Genomic DNA, 21,788 nt, shown 5'->3' with positions numbered 1-21,788 from the left:
AGAGAGAGAGAGAGAGAGAAACAGTGCGTGCAGTAGTGAGTTGGAGGCAAGCCTGGGTTACATCAGACTGTCTAAAACAAAAAACAAAAAAAAAACAAAAATGAAACCAAAAATATAAGATGTCTTTGCTATCACTAAAAGTAGGGATGGCAGGCGAGTATGTGAGTCTTCCTTCCTGTCCGCAGCCAGCACAGTAAATGGTGGGGAGCATGCCTCTGTGTGGGCGGAGAGCCACCTTGAAAGACAGCAAGGCAGATGGCACAGATTTTCAGCCCCTGGTGCCCACAGGACGCTTGATGGTGCTGCTGCACTGGCCTGGACCTAAGGGTGGGGAGCCCTGGGTCACCTTCAGCCAGACATCTCTGACTGCAGAGGAGGTCTGCATCCACATCGCACACAAAGTCGGTGAGTACACAGCCCCAGGAGGGGCTGATGCTGTGATTCATCATCACTGGACAAAAGGGAGTGAGTGTCAGGGCCAGGAGGGGCTGTTGTTCCCGAGGGCTGGGACCGAGAGCACTTCTGAGCCAGGCCTGTGACCCCAGAACGTGTGAAGCTGAGGCAGGAGGATCCTCACAAGTTCCAGGCCAAAATAATGACACAAGAAGACCTTGCTTCAAAATCCAAATTTTAGGCTCAGTGGTAGAGCTCCTGCCTAGAATTCCCCAGTGAAGGGTCTGGAGAGATGGCTCAGTGGTAGGAGCAGTGGCTGGTCTCCCAGAGGACCTGGGTTCAATTCCTGGCACCTACATCGTAGTTCACAACTGTCTGTAAGTCCACTCTCACACAAGCATCCATGCAGGTAAAATACCAGTGCACATAAATAAGTCGTAGGAAAAACAGAATCCCCCAGCAAGGGTCTGCCATTTGACCCAGTGGTATAGCAGCCACCTAGAATCTCCCAGTGAGGGGTTAGGGTATTTCCCAGTTTGTGCAAAGTTCTATTTTCTGTCCTCTGTGTGTCCCCCAAAGTCAAGTTACTAACACCATGAGGCCATGCCTCTGCATCCTCCTTAGTCCCAACCATGTGTCCGTGGTACCACCCTTAAATTCCATTAACACATGGTTTTGTTGCTATCAGCTTGTAAACGCTGGGACATGGCCAAACCATCACGAGAAATGTGCGAGCAGCTGGACTGTGACATCTCTCACCACCTTTCTGTTGTGTTGACATAAGCTACAGGGCCTGCACTTTATTGTAGCCGTGGGCTTTTCCAGCCGTGCCCCAGTTCCCAAAGTAACAATTCTGAGACTTAATTATTTATGAATAAATCCCTAGGCCATAAGTTGGGCTTGCTCCCTGAGTAGCTCATAACGTAATTAACCTGTTTATTCTATTCTATGAGTGCCACATGGCTGGCTACCTCTTCTCAGTTCCATGTCTTTCCTCAGAGTTCAGGGTACATCTCTTCTCACCTCTGACTCTCTCCCAGAGTTCCTCCCTCTCTACCGGAGCTCCCACCTAATTCTTCCTGCCTTTTGCTCATTGGCCATCAGCTTTTTATTGACGGGTGATGCTTCCACACAGTGCACAAGAGATTCTCTCCACACCACAGAGAACGTGGTCTCTACACAGGTCCTGAGTATGTGCTCTGTTTGAGGAACCAACAGGCCTTCAGGCTCACAGGGGTACCGGTTCTAAGAACTGGAAAAAGGAACTAGAAATTGAAACTCAGGGATGAGATTGTCACCCAGCTGGTAGAACACTTGCCCAGCGCCCAGAGAACCCTAGCTTCTAACCTCAGCACCACAAGAACCAGGCATGAGGGTGCACACCTGTCATCGCTGTACACTGGGAAGTGTAGACAGGAAGCTTAGAAAGAAATTCACGGCTAGCCTCAGCTACATGTGGACTTTGAGACTAGCCTGAGCTCTGGGAGCCTTATGTCAAGCAAGAGGAATTGAAAGCAAGCATCAGGGTGGAAGCCAGGCCCAGTGACTCAGTACTGAAGGGTTGGGATTTCTCCACAGGCAATAGGGAGCCATGGAAGGCTTAAGCCAGAGAGTTAAGCAGTTGGCACATAAGAAAGCCATTTTACAAGCAAGGCATCATGTTTTATCAAGTAAGGTTAATTTTCAGTAAGTTTGGAGAGCAGTTTGTGTTTACCTGACAGGTTGAAACCTTATGTTATTTGTGTGTTGAGACAGGGTCTCTCTATGGAGCCCTGGCTGGCCTGGCCCTCACAGAAATCCACCTGCCTCTGCCTTCTGAGTCCTGTGATGGACCACCATGCTCAGCCTGTTTCATTTTGTTTTTGAGCTAGAGTTTCATACAGCTCAGGATGGCCTCCAGAGTTCTGGGATCACATGCCACGTAGTCCAGTGTCCCTACCCAAGCTCAAGGAAGCTGGGAAATGTGGTTCTGGGAGGCCCTGGCATGGTGGGAGGCCGCCTTGTGCACAGAGCAGCACTTGACAATTCATAGATGGGAGGAGAGCTGGGAAAGGTGTGTGCGAGGGAGGAGTCAGTGGGTGTAGGATGCTCAGGATCTAACTTCCTCCCTCTGTGTTCCAGGCATCACTCCACCCTGCTTGAATCTCTTCGCACTCTACAATGCACAGGCCAACGTCTGGCTGCCCCCAAACCATATTCTGGATGCATCCCAAGATGTGAGCCTCTATTTTCGAGTGAGGTGAGTAGGGAGTGTGTGTGAGAGAGTGTAAGTGTGTTTGTGTGCTGTGTGTGTGCGCGTGCGCACCCATGTATCCATGTGCCATAGCACCAGTGTGGAAGGAAGTCCAGTACAGCCACTGTGCCATGGTCTCTCTCATTAAACGCAGGTTCACCTTGGCAAGCACCTTTCCCCACTGGCTCCCCCTAGCTCCCCCGGCTCCCCTGGCTCCCCCAGCTCTTCCAGCTCCCCCCAGCTCTCCCCCTGGCTCCCCCAGCTCCCCCCAGCTCTCCCGGCTCCCCTGGATCTCCCGGCTCCCCCTCACCCTCCCCTGGCTCCCCTCCCCCTCCCCCCTCCATCCATCCTTTCCCTCCTTGCAGGTTTTACTTCCGGAACTGGCACGGCATGCATCCCCAGGAGCCAGCTGTATACCGATGTGGTTTCCCAGGGGCAGAGAATTCCTCTGACCGGGCAGAACAAGGTGTACAGCTCTTGGACTCTGCCTCATTTGAATACCTTTTTGAGCAGGTGTGAGCAGGGTGGGGCATTTAGACCATTTCAGGGGAGCAGAGGGACAGCTATGGACTCCCTTCCACTTCCAGTTTCACTCAGCTATCTGTTTCAGCTCATACCAGCTGGGATTGGTTAGCTCTCTTTACCAAAAGATCCTGGGGTGAATGAGTGCTCGGATTGATTAGTAATGCCTGCCATGGTCTTGCGTATGTGTATGTGTATGTGTATCTTGGTCTTCTTGGGAAAATGCTCTGCCATCTCTTCCTTCCCTACAAGGTGCCTAGAAGTAGGAAATTAGAGTTTGTTGGCAATAGAGCAAAAAGCTCCCACACCTCTTTTTCTATCCATCCCTCTTCCCCTCAGGGAAAACATGACTTCATGAATGACGTGGTGTCTCTGCGGGACCTGTCTAGTGAGGAGGAGATTCACCACTTTAAGAATGAAAGCTTAGGCATGGCCTTCCTGCACCTGTGCCACCTTGCTCTCAGCCGCGGCGTCCCCCTGGAGGAGATGGCCAGAGAGATCAGGTGACAAAATGGAGTGGGACCAGGAGCAAGTGGATTAAAGTCCCCAGGCCCTGGGGTCCCAGAGTGGACCTCTCATGTTGCCTTCATTCATCCAGCAAACATGAATTGAGTGCCTACTGTGTACTAGTTCTCAGTGTTAGGATGTACTCTCAGCTCTGTGAGTTCACATGTTGTGAAGCAGATTGGGTGGTAAAGGAAGTACAGACCCTGGGGCTGAGATGGCGCAGCAGATCTGACGTTTGCACAGGATCTGAGTGAGGTCAGTGGCCTCACAACTGTCCACAGCTCCAGCGCCAGGGGCTCCAAAACCTTGACCTTCACTGACACCCACACACCCATGGCATACACAGAAGTAAGAATAATCAGTGTAGAGTCTTAAAGAAAGAAAGAAATACAAATATTAAATATAGAGAGACTAAGTAGGAAAGGGGGATGCTATAGTGAGTTACAGGGCAGTCAGGGTTACATAGAGACCCTGTCTCAAAAAGAGAAGAAAGAGTTAATCCCACAGACGGCAATCCTACTGAAATGGGGTTCCCTACCAGTTCAGACTTCTGGAAGATACTGTGGGACTCGGCTCCTCAAATCCTAGGCAATTTCTGGAAGCTGGAATGTGGTACAGACCTGTAGTCACAGTCACCAGTAATATGCTGAGACTACAGGAGAATTACAAATTGTAGGCTAGGCTAGGCTACAGTGTATATGACCTAGTCCCCTCAACCCCAGAATTAGCAAAGAGTAGTTGGTCAGACCTGTAATTATAACACATGGGAGGTAGAAACAGGAAAGTCAGGAGTTCAAGGGCAGTGTCAGCTACACAGCAAGTTAAGAGCAGTCTGGGGTACATGAGATCCCATCCCCTGAGCCGGGCGTGGTGGTGCACGCCTTTAATCCCAGCACTCGGGAGGCAGAGGCAGGCGGATTTCTGAGTTCGAGGCCAGCCTCCTCTACAAAGCGAGTTCCAGAACAGCCAGGGCTACACAGAGAAACCCTGTCTTGAAAAACCCAAAACCCAACCCCCCCCCCCAAAAAAAAAGATCTCATCCCCAAAACACAAGGCAGTAAATCAGGGCCAGATGTGGGGTGTGCACCGGAATTCTTACACCCAGCACATAGAACTAGGAAAATTTCTTTAAGTTTGAGGTCAGCCTGGCCTACACAATTAGTTTTAAGCTAGCCTGGGCTAAATGATATACTATAAAACCAAGACGAGCTGGAGAGATGGCTGATTGCTTCTGAGCACTGGCTGCTCGAGTTCAGTTCCCAGCACCCACACGTCAGCTCACAACCACCTGCAATCCCAGTTGCAAGGGATCTGATGGTCTCCCCTTCTCATTATGGGCACGTGTATGTGTGCAGGCTCACGTGCACGCATGCACACAGACAGAGAGAAATAAAAATGAAGTAAAAAACACTTGAGACGAAGTTTCACTATAAATAGAGTTTCACTGTACAGTGCTGGGGTTAAGGGCAGAAGCCATGGAACTTTTGATTGTGCTCTTCATGTCAGCATCCTTGACTTCGGCTTTAGGCGACAGGGAGGTTAAGCCTCTCACCATGACATCTGGCTACACTGGCTCCTGACCTGTCCCCCTTGTCACCATTACAGCTTCGAGAACTGCATCCCTCATTCCTTCCGACAGCATATCCGACAGCACAATGTGCTCACGCGCCTGCGTCTCCGCAGAGTCTTCCGCCGCTTCCTACGGGCCTTCCGGCCTGGCCACCTCTCCCAACAGGTTGTGATGGTTAAGTACTTGGCCACCCTGGAGCGGCTGGCTCCTCGCTTTGGCTCAGAGCGCATACCTGTGTGTCATCTGGAGGTCCTGGCACAGCCTGAGAGGGACCCCTGCTACATCCAGAACAGTGGGCAGACCACTGGGGACCCAGGCCCAGAGCTGCCTTCCGGGCCTCCCACCCACGAGGTACTGGTGACAGGCACCGGAGGTATCCAGTGGCATCCACTACAGACCCAGGTGAGCAACCTCAGGGTTGCTCGCTTGAGCTATCCTGGCCATTCTCCTGACTTTCAAGGCCTGTCGGTCTGTCCTGTTTGTCCCTTTGATTTTTTTCCCCTCCATTTACTTGTGGGGGATGGGCACTGGTGTCCCAGAGTGTCTGTGTGGAAATGAGATGCCACCTGGGAAAGCTGGTTCCACTCCTTCAACCATGTGAGCTCCCAGGTCCTCAGGCATGGGAGGCAAGCACGCTTTACCTGCTGAGCCATCTCACTGGCCCTTGAGGGGCAGTTACTTGTTTATTTATTTATTGGTTTTCTTGAAACAGGGTTTCTCTATATAGCCCTGGCTGCCGTGGAACTCCTGGCCTCAGGACCACAGAGATCCACTGCCTCTGCCTCCCCATGCCGAGAGCAAAGGCGTGCGTGTACCCCCAACACCCAGCTGAGGGGCTTTGGTTTTCATCTTCTGAGTTTGAGTCTTATTCCGTACTGGACAAGCTGACCTGGAACTCGGCTGTACGGTAGCCCAGGCTGAACTCATGGCGCTCCCCCTGCAGCTTGCCGTGTTTCTGAGCTACAGGCTTGAGCCTAGTCTCCTTCTGCTCTTTGAAGGGAAAGCAAACTATCCTTGCCCTGCTGTCTCCCATCCCCAACCCCGCTTTGGTGTCTAGGAATCTGAGAGAAGTAACAGCAGAGAAAATCCCCAAGGCAGCAGCCGGTCTGGGAAGAAACCCAAAGGCCCTGAGGCTGGAGAGCGCCTGGCAGAGAGTCCTCAGGAACCACCTTGGACCTACTTCTGTGACTTCCAGGACATTTCCCATGTGGTGCTAAAGGAGCGTCGCGTGCACATCCACCTCCAAGACAACAAGTGCTTGGTGGGAGCCCTGGGCAGTAGGCTGGTGGAGGAGGTCTGGGACATGTCCTGTTGGGCTCCCTGACCATGTCCCTCTGGCCCCACAGTTGCTGTGCCTCTGTTCCCAGGCTGAGGCCCTGTCCTTTGTGGCCCTGGTCGATGGCTATTTCCGCTTGACTGCTGACTCCAGCCACTACCTGTGCCATGAGGTGGCCCCCCCGAGGCTGGTGACTAGCATCCAGAACGGCATCCATGGACCCCTGATGTGAGTGATGGTGGCCCGAGGATGCCAGGGGTTGGCACTGCAGGAAGCAGAACCTGGAGTTCTAGGAAACATTTACACATACACGGTGTGCGTGCACACAGGGGCTTCACATGGCCTACCTAGTGTGTGTGTGTGTGTGCATGCGCACAACTACCATCACACCTAGGTACTGCCCCCAGGCCAGTTAGCTGTGGGCCACATCAGTGTGCCGCTAGCTCGCCCGCCGTGTGTCCAGCCGTGTGGCCTCTGTGTATGACACCTTTAGACCCCTTTCATCATTGCCGTTAGCACCTCCAGAATGGCAGGGCCCTTATACTAGGTCATTTTTCGTTACTATAATAAAATACCTGAACCTGGATACTTACAGAGAAAAGAGGTTAGCTGTGGTGTTACACAACTCAGTCCATGCAGGTCAGCTTGGACTGCATAGTGAGAGCCTATGCAAAATTGTGAGGATTGTTTTGTTTTTGTTTTTGTTTTTTTGTTTGTTTTTTGTTTTTTGAGACAGGGTTTCTCTGTGTAGCCCTGGCTGTCCTGGAACTCACTTTGTAGACAAGGCTGGCCTCGAACTCAGAAATCCGAGGATTTTTTTTTTAAAGATTTATTTTATGTATGTGAGTATACTGTAGCTATCTTCAGACACACCAGAAGAGGGCATCAGATCCCATCACAGATGGTTGTGAGCCACCATGTGCTTGCTGGGAATTGAACTCAGGACCTCTGGAAAAGCAGTTTGTGCTGTTAGCCACTGAGCCGTCTTTCCGGCCTGAGGATTTTTTTTTAACACTTTCAATTATGGGTGTATGTGTATGACTGCACACTTGAGGACAGATGCCCACAGAGGCCAGGGGTATTGGACCCTCCTGGAGCTGGTATTTAGGTGCTTGCGAGCCACCTGCTGTGGGTGCTGGGAACTGAGTTTGGGTCCTCCCGAAGAGTAGTAATGTCCTTTAATGACTGAGCCATCTCTCCAGCTTTGCAAATTAGAATTTAAAACCGTGTCTAGGGGAAATGACTGTGGACAAAGTGCTTGCCTTCTGGTGTGAGAATCTGCATTTGATCCCTAAAAGACACACAGCTCAGCGACTGTGCTTGGAGTCCTGGCATCTCTGCGGTGCCATGGTAGATGGAAATGCACTCTGGAGACTAATGCTGCCCAGCATACATGGTGGCCAGCCACAGACCCCTGCCTCCAACAGAGCAGAAGTGAGGGCTGATAGCTGAGGTTGTCCCCTGATGTGAGCCCAGTGTACGCACACGTCCATTCTCACACATGCACAGATGTAATGAGAGTCTGGTCTGGGTCTGTAGCTCCGTGTAGCAAGCTGTAGTGCTTTCTCTTGCGAAGCCCCTGGTTCAGTCCCCTGCCCTGCATGAACTGGGCATGGTGATGTGTGCAGGTATTCCCAGCACATGGGTAGTGGGCACAGGACAGTTGACAGGGTCAGTTCTCTCCTACCATCTTGGTGCTGGGGACCAAGCTTGGGTCATCAGATAGGACAGCCGGCGCCTGTACCTACTGAGGCATCTTGCTGGCCTCTGGTTTGTTTTGTTTTTGAGACTGTTTCATTTGGCCCAGGTTAGGCTCCAAGGTAGCAGAGGGTGACCTTGAACTTCATATCTTTATGCCTCTACCTCTCCATGCTAGGACTAGAGACAGGTGGCTACCTTTTATTTTTCAAGTTTTGTTGTTGTAATTTTATGGGTACCATTTTTGTTTGTTTTGTTTTGTTGCTTGTATATACCTCTGCACTGCATGCATATCTGCCACCCTCTACACTGCATGCATATCTGCCACCCTCTACACTGCATGCATATCTGCCACCCTCTGCACTGCATGCATATCTGCCACCCTCTGCACTGCATGCATATCTACTACCCACAAACACTGGAAGCTACAGAACAATTGTGAACTCCCTTCTGGGTGCTTGGACTCAAACCTGTGTCCCCTGGAAGAGCAGCAAGTGCTCTTAACCTCTGAGCCATCTTGGCAGCCCCTCATGTTTAACCCCTCATAATGAAATGTAGGACATCACATGAGCCTCAGAGGGGACAAATCACACAGAGACCGTGTCCCCACCTGGCCCTGTGACCAGGGTGATGAACGGCAACCATGATCTGTATCTTGGGGACATGTGACTCTCTGTCAACTGTAAATCACTCTGTCCCTTTGTGGCTGTATCTGGGTGTGACCCACATGACATCCGACAGCTGTCTTCCTGCTTCAGCACCAGTCATGTTGTCCGTGGCTGTGTTTGGTGTTAGGCACATGCATCTCACTCTCTATGGCAGCAGTCATATATATGTATACAGACACGTGTGGGCGTACTTTCAGTGGTTCTGAAGGTTTTTACACATTTATTTATTTGAGGGGAAGACCTGCCATAGTGTTATGTGGGGAGTCAGCAGGCAAGCTGCAGGAGGCAGTTCCCTCCTCCTGTCACATGGGTCCTGGGTGCTGATCTCAGCTCACCAGGCTCTTAGCAAGTGCCTTTCCCCACTGAACATCTTACAGGCTCTCTCAAGGCATGGAACTCCCTGGAGATGGAGTTGCAGGTGGTTGTGAGGGACCTGATGTCAGTGCTAAGAATCGAACCCTGATCTTCTACAAGAACAGGAAGTGCTATTTACCACTGAGTAGTCTCTACAGCCCCTCCACCTTCTTGTCTGAGACAGGGACTCACACTGATTGGCTAGACTAGCTGAGCTTGATCCTCAGGCCTGGGACCACAGGTACATGCTGCCACTCCCAGATTCCCACTAGGGATCTGAACCCAGATATCTAAGATCCCCATCTACTTACTTACTGTTTTTGAAACATAGTCCTAGCTAACATACAGCCCAGGCTAGATTTGAACTCTCGGTGATCCTGTGACCTCAGCCTCCTAAGAGCTGGAGTCACAGGTGTGTACTGTCCCATCTCCTTTGACTAGTGTCCCAGCTGGTGTGTGTATCTGGGCGGGTCTCCTGGGACACTGTCTGGCATGAGTCCCACATGAGTCCCAGAGGTTTGACGGTGGCCCTGCCCTCCTCTCCTAGGGATCCCTTTGTACAGGCCAAGCTGTGGCCAGAGGATGGCCTCTACCTGATTCAGTGGAGCACCAGCCACCTGCACCGCCTGATCCTTACTGTGGCCCATCGAAACCCGGTGGGCCTGGAGCCAGGGTGGAGGGCTAGGGAGGTACACCCGTCATAGGCTGGATCTAAGCCCTGCCTGACCCCTGCTCACATCTGCTTTCCCATCTCCCCAGGCTCCCGGTAATGGCCCTAGGGGCCTGCGCCTGCGCAAGTTCCCCATCACACAGCAGCCCGGAGCCTTTGTACTGGACGGCTGGGGCCGCTCCTTTGACAGCTTGGGGGACCTTCGCCTCGCCTTGCAGGGCTGCTCATTGCGGGCTGGTGATGACTGTTTCCCCCTGCACCACTGCTGCCTGCCCCGGCCAAGAGGTGAGAAGGAGAGTGGAAGGCACAGGGTAGGGATGGATGCCTGTGCCCGGAAGCCAGCCCACAAGGGTGATGTCCACTCCTGTGCCTAGAAATCTCCAACCTCGTCATCATGCGGGGATCCAGGGCCCACACCCGGCCTCTCAACCTCAGTCAGCTCAGCTTCCACAGGGTTCACCAAGATGAAATCACCCAGGTGGGTGTCCTGTGACGAGGCATGCATACCTGGGGGGCGGGGGGTCACCCGCTCTCCAGTGCCACCCACACTGCATTCATTCTGTACCACTTCTTACAGCTGTCCCACTTGGGCCAGGGCACAAGGACCAATGTGTATGAGGGCCTTCTAAGAGTGGGAGGCCCCGACGAGGGCAAAGTGGACAATGGATGTCCCCGCGAGCCTGTCGGGGCCAGTGGGCAGCAGCTTCGAGTGGTGCTCAAAGTTCTCGACCCCAGTCACCATGATATTGCCTTGGTGAGTGTGCAAGGCTGACCTGGGGTATCTGGAGAGGACAATTGGGAAGGATGGAGTGGGTTTGCAGACCTGCCCTGCCCTGTCTCCACAGGCCTTCTATGAGACTGCTAGCCTCATGAGCCAGGTGTCACACATGCACCTGGCTTTCCTGCATGGTGTTTGCGTGCGTGGCTCAGAGAGTGAGTGCACCCCTACACAGCTGGGTTTGCATGCTACCCCTCCCCCTCCCGGGCTCATCACTGGAGATGGAACCCTGGTCTTCGGCATGTAGGGTAAACACTCAGCCCTCGAGTGACACCTCCAGCCCCTCACTATGGTGTTCCAAGCGGGGGCTCTATTGTTGAGCTCCATCCCCAGGCCCTCACTGGGGGCTCTGCCTCTGAGCCACACCCCAGTCATTTGACCCACAGCACATGCCCACTCCTCACCACACACCAGCTCGAGGCTTACCACTTAACCCTGAAGCACACTCTGCCCCTGCCCCTACCCTGATTCCTTGCTCTACCTACTCTGCCTCTGAGTCTCCATTCTTCCCAGAATTCCTTCTTGCATACATCCTCCAAGCCCTTCAGCACAATGGTCCTAGGCAGGTCCCAGCCTGTTGTGTCCTCAGTCACCCTGTGTGTCTGTCTGTCCACTCTACTTAGACCTCTGTTCCTTCTCTGCCTACCCTCCAAGCTTCTTGTGTAGGCTGACCCCAGTTGTGACTGCAGTGCCCCCATGTGTGCTGTGCCCCTTGATCCTGCTTTCCAGCCTGTGCCTGACCCACTCCACCATATTGATGTCACCCCTGCCTCCTGCTCCACATCTCCACTCACCACACACACACACACACACACACACACACACACACTATTCCCACTTTCTGCGCTCCATCTTGTCCTTGCTCCATGCCCAGATTCCCCATTCCTCTGCCTCCACTCTCTTCTCTGTTCTCAAAGTACCACCCCCATCCAGACTCAGCTCACCCCCACCATCTGTTCTGGTCCTGGGTCAGAGCCAGGTGGCTCCCCCTCTAGCAGCTATATCTTTGCAGACATCATTGTGACAGAATTCGTAGAACATGGTCCGTTGGATGTGTGGTTACGGCGACAGAGGGGCCAAGTGCCCATGACCTGGAAGATGGCCGTGGCTCAGCAGCTGGCCAGCGCCCTCAGCTACCTGGTACACGCACTTTTGGGGGTACTTATGGGTACTTGTCAGTGAGATGGGAGTAGATAGCCTGGGCTTCGGAGTGGGAGGCTACACTAAGCCACAGTTCTGAACCGTGACTTCTGAGCGTTGTCTACATGCTTGGCCTCTGATCTGTCCCAGCCATTGCTGTTCTGTCACAGTGTCTCCTGAAGGTCTGCCCTCTCATTTGTATGCTCAGGTTAATGGCCCCAAGTGCAGTGCACCAGGCCCTATGCTAGGCCCTGCACAATTATCACCCTGTGGACTCTGGGGCCTGGCCTTTGACTCGGAAGAGACAATGTAGATCTTTCCCTATCTGTGGGTGCTCAAGTCTCCTGCAGAAAATGGGATACAGGTGAAGCCAGGAATGGTGACATGGTGACACACACCCGCCATCACAGCCCTCAGGAGTTGAGGCGGGAAGATTTGGAATTTAGTTATTCTCAGTTATATAGTGAGTTTGAGAATAGCCTGGGCTATATAAGACCCTGTTGCAAGCATTAAAATGGGGCCTGGGCTGTAGCTAAGTTGGTAGAGCACCTGCCTAACATGGACAAAGCCTGGGGTCCATCCCCAGCTCTGTATAAACAGTGTGATGTATACCTACAGCCTCAGCACTGGGGAGGTGGAGGCAGGAGGGTCTCCATCAGGGCCATCCTTTACTAAGTACGTTTTTTGGTGTGCGTGTATTTGAGTGTGCACGTATGTGTGTGCATTCATGCGTGCATGCAGCTCAGACCCCTGCTGTCTTCCTCAGCTCCTGACCTCACCCTTCATATCCTGGACTAACTAGCCTGTGAGCAGCAGGTGCTCCTGTCTACATGTGTGCATGCGTGCATGCATGCAGCTCAGACCCCGGCTGTCTTCCTCAGCTCCTGACCCCACCCTTCATATCCTGGACTAACTAGCCTGTGAGCAGCAGGTGCTCCTGTCTACATGTGTGCATGCGTGTGTGCACATATGTGTGTGCATAAGTGCGTGCATGCAGCTCAGACCCCAGCTGTCTTCCTCAGCTCCTGACCCCACCCTTCATATCCTGGACTAACTAGCCGGTGAGCAGCAGGTGCTCCTGTCTACAGTGCCTCAGCTCTGGGACTACAGCACGTGCTGCCACATCTAGCCTGACACATAGGTGCTGAGGCTTGGAGAGCAGTCACTTGACCCTCTGAGCCATAGCCTCAGCACCTGTATAGCGAGTTTGCGGCCAGCTTGAGCCACATGTGACTAGTTTTCTCTCTCTCTCTCTCTCTCTCTTTTTCTTTTTTTTTTTTTTTTTTTGAGACAGGGTTTCTCTGTATAGCCCTGGCTGTCCTGGAACTCACTTTGTAGACCAGGCTGGCCTCGAACTCAGGAATCCACCTGCCTCTGCCTCTCTTTCTTTAAAAAAAAAAAAAGTATGTATTTGCTTTATGTATGTAAGTACACTGTAGCTGTACAGATGGTTGTGAGCCTTCATGTGGTTGTTGGGAATTGAATTTAGGGCCTCTGCTTGCTCTGGTCAACCCCGCTTGCTCCAACCCAAAGATTTATTTACTAGTATAAATAAGTACACTGTAGCTGTCTTCAGACACACCAGAAGAGGGCAACAGATCTCATTACGGGTGGTTGTGAGTCACCATGTGGTTGCTGGAATTTGAACTCAGGACCTTCAGAAGGGCAGTCAGTACTCTTACCCGCTGAGCCATCTCGCCAGCCCAGGATCATTTTTCAAAATAGCAAAAGTATATAGTGTGTTTAGACCAGCACAGACTCTCGTGTTACTCTAGGTATCTCCATGTGAGATACCTGTCACTGTACATCTTTCACAGTATAAAATGTCATGAAAATCCTGTACATTTTCTTCTCTTTTCTTTCTTTCTTTCTTTTTTTTTTTTTTTTTTTTTTTTTTTTTTTGAGGCAGGGTCTCTGTATGGTTTGACTGGCCTGGGACTTATGTAGACCAGGCTGACCTTGAACTCCCAGAGATCTACTTGCCTCCAACTGGAATGTTGAGGTACCACCATGCCTGGCTAATTAAATTTGGTCTGAGGCAAGATCTCATGTAGCCTAGGCTGGCTTTGAATGCCAGATCCTTCTGCCTCTGCCTCTGGAGGTAGCAGGAACACTCTCATTCCTGGCATGCAACTCCAGTTTTGATCATGGATCAGTCTGAAGGTGGCCTGTGTTTAGAGAGGGTTAACTGTGCTTAAAGCACCATAGAGTAGGAAGCTGTAAGAATTGAGCAGGCAGATCTGGAGAGATAGTGGTAAATGCTGTGCAGCCGTGACTCTTATCCCTCACGGCCCACTTTAAAACCCCGTATCCCTAGCACTGGAGAGGCAGACAGGACTGCCTGGCTACCTTAGCCAATCAGTGAGCTCCAGTTCAACGCGTCACCCTGTCTCAAAGAATAAGATGAAGGACAACTGGGGACGAGCCCTGGCATCCATCCCTAACCTCCACATGTGCGTGCACGTGTGTGTGTGTGTGTGTGTGTGCACAAAGCAGCACATAGCATACACATAACACAGAAGGGATTGAGGGCCGGGAGAGTTGCTGACTGGTGGTAAGGCACAGTTACAGCTTGGGAATGAGGTAGAATTTGAAACAGGTGGGTGGGGCTGGCCTCACCTGACAGGAGAGGAAGGTTGCTGAGAGGAAATCTTGGGAAGATTACTTTCCATGGTGTGTGCGCGGGAGCCGCCTGTATAAAGGAGAGTACCTGGCACGTGTACCAGTGTACGGTGTGGTCTTCTGGCGTTTTGCTCCTGGCCAAGAACCTTGGCTCCCACTGTGACCTTGTTCTGATAACCAATACTGTCATTTGACAACTGTCACGTTCACCTGGCTATCCCTTTGGGTAGGGCTGGTGGGTGGGACCTAGGCCTAGTCCTGGAAACCATGCACTTTTCTCTGCCACCCTAGGAGGACAAGAATCTGGTTCACGGGAACGTATGTGGCCGGAACATCCTGCTGGCTCGCCTGGGGCTGGAGGAGGGTACCAGCCCCTTCATCAAGCTAAGTGATCCTGGTGTGGGCCAAGGTGCCCTCTCCAGGGAAGGTGAGTTCTGGAGTGGGGCTGGGAACAGGGATGGCCTTCCTCTATCCTTTCCACCATTGCTGATCCGTGATCTGTGCTCCCCAGAGCGAGTGGAGCGCATCCCCTGGACAGCTCCGGAGTGCCTGTCCGGAGGGACCAGTAGCTTGGGCACTGCCACGGACATGTGGGGCTTTGGTGCCACCCTTCTTGAGATCTGCTTTGATGGGGAGGCACCCCTGCAGGGTCGTGGTCCCTCTGAGGTATGTCCTGGGGATTTCTGATGAGTTTTGGAGGATTCTTGGCTCTATCTAAGTAGCTAAAAAGAAAAGGGTTCATCAAATGCAAACACTGGCTCATGAGCCAGGCCAAGAAGAGCAGCCTTGATTCCAGACACAGCTTTTACTGGCCCAGGGGCATTAAAGCAGCTGAGCTGAGGACCGGGAGGAAGCAGGGGTGCTGGGAGTAGCTTGGTAGTTTCCTGCTCTGCTCGCTGGGCAGAGCCAGTTCCTGACCCCGTGGTCTTTGCTAAGCTTAAGCTGCTTTCTCTGTAAAATGGGCATAAAAGGCCCAGATAGTGGTCTGAGCTAACACTGTTGCTTGCTGTGCCTTTGGGGGAAGACGTGGGGTGGAATGGGGCGCTCATTTCCTGGGGTTATCACCCCCACAGAAAGAACGGTTCTACACAAAGAAACATCAGCTGCCTGAACCCTCATGCCCAGAGCTGGCCACACTCACTCGCCAGTGCCTGACCTATGAACCAGCACAGCGGCCATCCTTCCGCACCATTTTGCGGGACCTCACAAGACTACAGCCACAGAGTGAGCCAGGGCCCTGGGAGTTGAGGTTCGGCTGGGGGATCCCTGCCATGCTGGCACCGCACACCTAAGGTCTCTCCCTGGGGCATGGTACATGACAGTTCCATATTCACAGAAAAGTCTACGGGTGAGAGGGACGCTGAGGGTCAGGCCCTGGGCATGTGAAACTGGTTGGGGAACAGCCAGGGTCTCACTGCAGACTTTGGCTCTCCCAGATCTGGTCGGCATTTCGGCTGTGAACTCAGACTCACCAGCATCAGACCCCACTGTTTTCCACAAGCGTTATTTGAAAAAGATCCGGGATTTGGGCGAGGTGAGGCCTTGGTTGGAGAGCGTGGGTGTAGGAATGGAGCGTGGGGTGTAACATAGAGATGCAGGGGAGGGGCTTGAAGATTTGGAAGGAGAGTGGGTTTGGGGCTTAGATGCTATGGAATGGAGCCCATAGGGCTGGGGCGTGTCTGGGGACCTGGGCCGGTTTGAAGAACTGCAGTAGGGCTCGGAGAGCTGGGGAGTGCATGGAGACCTAGGGACAGGGCCACTCCGCAAGGAATTTGGGGTTTCTGGAAGTCTTACTTAAGAAGTTTTGAGGGCCAGGCATAATACTTTATACTAACACTCAGGAGGCAGAGGCAAATGCATCTCTGAGTCTGAGGCCCCCTTGGCCTGCATATTAAGTTTCAAGCTAGCTTATGCTACATAGTGTGATTCTCAAAAAAAAAAAAAAAAAAAAAAAAAGTATAGTTTTCAGACATTGGAGAGGTAAAGATCCCTCAGGTTTGAAAGAAGACCTAGGGAATTGGAAAAAGACCTAAGTAAGTCCTAAGAATTTTCAACATGGAGTTAAGTAGGGCCTAGCAAGCTCTATGGTCTGGTATGACTCTCCTGCCTACTTGTACAAGGGTCACTTTGGCAAGGTCAGCCTGTACTGCTACGACCCAACCAATGACGGCACTGGGGAGATGGTGGCCGTGAAGGCCCTGAAGGAGGGGTGCGGTCCCCAGCTCCGCTCAGGCTGGCAGCGGGAGATTGAGATCCTGCGGACACTGTACCACGAACATATTGTCAAGTATAAAGGCTGCTGTGAGGACCAAGGTGTGCATGGTGGCCCGCCATGGTGTGTGGGTGTGGCTGTCCCCTCTGGAACAACTGAAGATCTGAAGATCCTGGGTGCTACACTAGGGTGGGGGCGGGAACCATCCTGGCCTGACCAATTAGAATTACTCACCCCTTGTTGGGGTGTGGCTGGGCAGCCTTGTCAGTTGGGGTGTATGTGGGGGGGTCATTTAGGATGAACAGGAGCCCCTACCACAGCAACAGGGTTCCACGCGGGTCAGAGGACAGGGACCTGTCCTAGCATGCACAGGTCTTGATTTTTTTTCTCCCTACTTAGGAGGGAGCTGAATAGAGCTCAGGGCTCCAAGATCCAGAGACTCCAACCCCTCCTGCAACATCCCCTTTGCTCTCTGCCTCACAGGAGAGAAGTCTGTACAGCTGGTCATGGAGTACGTCCCTCTGGGCAGCCTCCGAGACTACCTGCCAAGGCACAGCGTAGGGCTGGCACAGCTCCTGCTGTTTGCCCAGCAGATCTGCGAGGTGGGACGGCTGTGCCCCTCCTCCTAGGGCCGAACACTTCTGCTGCTGCTTGGGTCTGTTGGGCTCTGTTCCCGTCCTGGCCACTTGGCCACAGCTCCATGGGCCTCACCCTTAATCCCTACAGTTTCCTTAGGACTGGACCCACTCACCTTTTTTAGCCCCTCCCATTGAACCCCAGGAGCTATTTCCCACCAGCCCCCATCCTCTGCTTAGCCTACATTGCCTGCCTAGTAGCTGCAAGCCCTACCCGAAATCCTGTAGAGGTTTACTTATTCCAAGAACCAACCATCTCTGCTTGGTTCCACCCACCAAGTCCCGCCTTTCTCCCAGTCTCTGTCCAGCCTAGCTTGGCTCTGAAAGCCCCACTCCTAACCTTGTAGAGCACTGGGTCTCAACCTTCCTAGTGCTGCAACCCTTTAACATAGTTCTTCATGTTCAAATTATTTTCATTGCTACTTCATAACTTTAATTTTGCTACTGTTAGGATTCACAGTGCAAATATCTGATAGTCAGGATATCTGGTACTCCATCCCTTGTGAAAGGGTCCTTGGTCCCCAGGGGTAGTGACACACCGTCGAGAACCACTGTTGTAGAGATTTGCACATTCCCCCATTTGACCCTACCCTCAAAGCCCCGCCCCTCCCCGCTTGCCCTCCTAGCTAGCTTTGCTGGCTGAGCTCCAAGCCCTGCTCTGGCTCTTCCTTTTGCTTGCTCAGGCCAGGGTTGAGCCTTGACTCGCTCTGCCCCACCCCAGGGCATGGCCTACCTGCATGCTCAGCACTACATTCACCGAGACCTCGCCGCGCGCAACGTGCTGCTGGACAACGATAGGCTGGTCAAGATTGGAGACTTTGGCCTAGCCAAGGCTGTGCCTGAAGGCCACGAGTACTACCGAGTGCGCGAGGACGGGGACAGCCCAGTGTTCTGGTGATCAGGAGCTGGCATTGTCTGAGGGGGCAGAGGTGGAGGAGACACTGGGGTGCAGAAGAAAGCTGGGCGGGGCCTAGAGATGAGGTGGGCGTGGCTGAAGGACCAAAGGGACTTGGCTTGGTAGGGTGAGGTCCCAACTGGAGCTCAGGGGTCCTTTCACCTGCCTGTGAACTCCAAGTCCAGTCAGCCAGTCCTGAGCCTCTTCTGTTTCCAGGTATGCCCCAGAATGCCTGAAGGAGTGCAAATTTTACTATGCATCTGATGTCTGGTCCTTCGGGGTAACCCTGTATGAGCTGTTGACATACTGTGACTCTAACCAGAGCCCCCACACGGTGAGTGATAGACACCCCACTTTACCCTTGTATTTGCTTTTCTAGAAAAGCAGGTATTTATTTCAACCCAGCAACACTGGCAGGCACTTTTGGGACGGAGGGGTTCAAGACAGGACTTTTTCTGTGTTGTTTGGCAGTGTGGGGAGCTATTTTGTTTCCGTGGAGTTTATTTGAATGGTTCTTTCCCACCCACTTATTGTATGTTGGTGTGTGCACACACGTACCGCATCACACACAGAGAGGAGGGGTTGGCACCAGATGTATAAAATGAGGACATGACCACTTCAGAAGCAGTCAGTTGTGAGCTGCTATGGGGTGCTGGTAATTGAACCCCGGTTCTCTGCAAAAGTAACAAATGTGCAGACCCCATGTGAGTGAGACCTCAGGTGTTGCCAGGAGCCAGTATCTCCTGCTCCATCCCACATTCACTGGTGGTGTCGAAGCCGGCTGTGTATAGATGCACAGTGACCCTGTCCTACTGTCACTTGACATCCCTCAGCCACAGAGACCAAGGGATCTTCTCTTTCCGCTCTAAATTCCTGTGGCTTTTTCTGATGGGCCCAGCTAGTTCACGTGTCCATCTCACAGTGAGTCACTGCGAGGCTTTGGACCACGGTGGTTGGTTAGCCGAGAGCGAGGGGGGAAAGCGAGGAGAACGTTAGCACCAAAGACAGCATTTCTCCACAGCTACTCAGGTCAAGGCAGAAGAATCCCTTGAGCCTAAGAGGTGAAGACCAGCCTGAGCAAGATCATTATCTCAGAAAGTAGATTTTATAGGGGGCTGGAGCTGAGACTCGGTTGGTAGAGCACTGGCTGGCATGGATAAAGCCCTGGGCTCATCCCCAGCCCAGCGTAAAATGGGCATGCCCGTCTCCCAGCACTGGAGGTGGTGGCAGGAGGGTCGGGAGCTAGAGGTCAGCCTGGGATACCTAAGATCCAGTCTCAAAATGGTGTCAGGCCTGGGACACGTACACGGCTCAGTAGTTAAGCACTTGCTGTGCAAGAATGAGGACATATGCTTGGAGCCCCAGAATTCACTTGAGTATCAGATGGGTGTGCTGACCTGCTTTAAATCCTGCCTGGGAAGACAGAGATCGGATTCCTAGCGCAAGCCACCAAGGCAGACTAGTCAAATCAGGGAGCTCTGGGTTTGACTGAGAGACCCTGCCTCCTCAGTGGATAAGGTGAAAGACGAGATCTAGCATGACTCCTGAGTGCAACCCCATCTCTCCATCTTTTTTTTTGTTGTTGTTGTTTGTTTTTCGAGGCAGGGTTTCTCTGTGTAGCCTTGGCTGTCCTAGACCAGGCTGGCCTCGAACTCAGAAATCCGCCTGCCTCTGCCTCCCAAGTGCTAGCCATCTCTCCATCTTAATGTTAGAAATTCATATTAATGTATGTGCTAGAGCACATGCCCCACACACATGCAGACATGTATGCACATGATCTGGGCATGGCTGTATGAGTATGCAACCTATAACCCCAACACTGTGTGGGAGACAGAATCTAGACCCTGTCTCAGAGGACTGAGACAGACAGGCATGGGGTGGGGTACCTCTGTCATCCTCTGGCCTGTCCATGCATGTGTGTGCGTGCACAGACACACACGGATGCGTGGGTGGCCCCGGTTCTCAACCTGTCCAAACAGCTGCTCTTGCTTGTGCTTCAGAAATTCACCGAGCTCATTGGCCATACCCAGGGCCAGATGACCGTGCTGAGGCTCACAGAGCTGCTGGAACGAGGAGAGAGGCTGCCTCGGCCTGACAGGTGTCCCTGTGAGGTGAGTCCACCGGCAGATGTTCCCCGTCCCCACCCTCACCACACAGGGCAGACGGCCCCACAGATCCATTTCTCCCACAGATCTATCACCTCATGAAGAGCTGCTGGGAGACAGAGGCCTCCTTCCGGCCCACCTTCCAGAATCTTGTGCCCATCCTCAAGACGGCACAGGAGAAGTACCAAGGCCGGGTGCCTTCCGTGTTCAGCGTGTGCTGACAGTCGAAGGCATCAGGGACGGCCCCACACAGAGGCCTCCACATACCCTGTACCTTACTCTGCCTGGAAACCCCACCTGTGACCTAAGTTTCCTTTCTTGGCCCTGAGCCTGGCCATGACCTGGTTGAGACCCACCGTCTTCGTTAGCTGGGAAGAAACTCTTTGCTTTGCTGGAGGCCCGAGGGCTGTGGGGGGCCATGTTCAGCCAGGTAGCCTAGCACGATGTGCAGACAGAGTGAGACTTCAAAGGAAGCTGTAATACTTCTGATCACCCCTAAACCACTAGCCAAGCTGCAGTGTGACTAGGAGAGCCAGTGCTTAGCATGGGGGAAACCTGGGTTCTGTCCCTAGTTGGTTAAGCCACCAACTAGATGAGTCCCTGGTATAGAGGAGGCACTCAGTGGCTGCTTGTTAGAGGCTGGGGAGATGGCTCAGTCAGTGAAGGGCACACAAAAGTGCTTCCCTTACGAGCACGCACAAGGCTGTGAGTTCAGTTCCCAGGACCCAAGTTAGCTCTGTGTGGGGGCACATGCTTGTCATGGGGAAGGGGAGACAGGCAGCTTTGTGGGGCTCACTGGCAAGAAGCCTAGTCCATTCAGTGACACTCAGGCCAACTAGAGTCCCTGCTTCAAAACAAATAGTGGAGCAGGCCCCCTGGGAGGATCCCAGAGCTGTCCTCTGACCTCTGCACACACACCTGCACGCACATTTGCATACACACAGGAAGGCCATTTGTCACATATGTAGGACTCTGCCAGTTTTACCCTTTCCTTCCTGTGTAACCTCAGGAAAATGTCTTGACCTCTCTGGCCTTCACATCTCAGCTATGGTCAGGCTTTCTACCTCATAGGGCTGATGATGGGTTGCATTTAAATTGCTTAAGAGAGCCACAGATGCGTGTTTAATAAAGTTTGTGTTTATTGCTATTTCAGAGTTTTCTTGCATTTTTGGTGAAGGGGTGAGATTCATATGGCTTCTAGAAACACAGGCATTTGTGAGAGGCGGGGAAGTAATCACCTCTCCAAGGATTTCAAAGACTTCACCTAGGCCGGCCATGGTGGCTGGCACAATCTTAATGCTACCAGGGAGCGATGGGCTGGGGGCAGGGCTCAGAGACAGAGCTCCAAGCCCATCATAAACAAGGCCCCTAGCCGGGCGTGGTGGCGCACACCTTTAATCCCAGCACTTGGGAGGCAGAGGCAGGTGGATTTCTGAGTTCAAGGCCAGCCTGGTCTACAAAATGAGTTCCAGGACAGCCAGGGCTAAACAGAGAAACCCTGTCTCGAAAA

The 21,788-nt window shown here is 52.6% G+C and overlaps 1 protein-coding gene across 2 annotated transcripts in view; it reads left to right on the top strand.

The window, feature by feature from the left end:
* Window positions 1–21,419, top strand: part of Tyk2 (tyrosine kinase 2) — a 25,380-nt gene extending 3,961 nt beyond the window's left edge. The window contains exons 3-25 of one of the 2 annotated variants that reach the window (XM_029542869.1): window positions 186–405; window positions 2,515–2,632; window positions 2,992–3,139; window positions 3,488–3,651; window positions 5,261–5,390; window positions 6,283–6,486; window positions 6,572–6,729; window positions 9,769–9,877; window positions 9,981–10,176; window positions 10,266–10,369; window positions 10,469–10,645; window positions 10,737–10,824; window positions 11,682–11,809; window positions 14,723–14,858; window positions 14,943–15,097; window positions 15,505–15,655; window positions 15,868–15,965; window positions 16,552–16,744; window positions 17,127–17,245; window positions 18,000–18,172; window positions 18,390–18,507; window positions 20,174–20,284; window positions 20,365–21,419. In XM_029542869.1, coding sequence (XP_029398729.1) covers window positions 198–405; window positions 2,515–2,632; window positions 2,992–3,139; window positions 3,488–3,651; window positions 5,261–5,390; window positions 6,283–6,486; window positions 6,572–6,729; window positions 9,769–9,877; window positions 9,981–10,176; window positions 10,266–10,369; window positions 10,469–10,645; window positions 10,737–10,824; window positions 11,682–11,809; window positions 14,723–14,858; window positions 14,943–15,097; window positions 15,505–15,655; window positions 15,868–15,965; window positions 16,552–16,744; window positions 17,127–17,245; window positions 18,000–18,172; window positions 18,390–18,507; window positions 20,174–20,284; window positions 20,365–20,499 — 3,321 coding nt within the window. In that variant the 5' untranslated portion in view covers window positions 186–197 and the 3' untranslated portion in view covers window positions 20,500–21,419. Of the gene's footprint in view, window positions 1–185; window positions 406–2,514; window positions 2,633–2,991; window positions 3,140–3,487; window positions 3,652–5,260; window positions 5,628–6,282; window positions 6,487–6,571; window positions 6,730–9,768; window positions 9,878–9,980; window positions 10,177–10,265; window positions 10,370–10,468; window positions 10,646–10,736; window positions 10,825–11,681; window positions 11,810–14,722; window positions 14,859–14,942; window positions 15,098–15,504; window positions 15,656–15,867; window positions 15,966–16,551; window positions 16,745–17,126; window positions 17,246–17,999; window positions 18,173–18,389; window positions 18,508–20,173; window positions 20,285–20,364 lie in introns of both variants that reach the window. The other variant, XM_021206372.2, reaches the window with a different exon arrangement.
* The last annotated feature ends 369 nt before the right edge of the window (window positions 21,420–21,788 follow it).

This window comes from Mus pahari, chromosome 10, assembly GCF_900095145.1.
Source record: "Mus pahari chromosome 10, PAHARI_EIJ_v1.1, whole genome shotgun sequence".
Lineage (NCBI taxonomy): Eukaryota > Metazoa > Chordata > Mammalia > Rodentia > Muridae > Mus > Mus pahari.
This window is presented reverse-complemented; position numbering and strand designations above follow the sequence as displayed.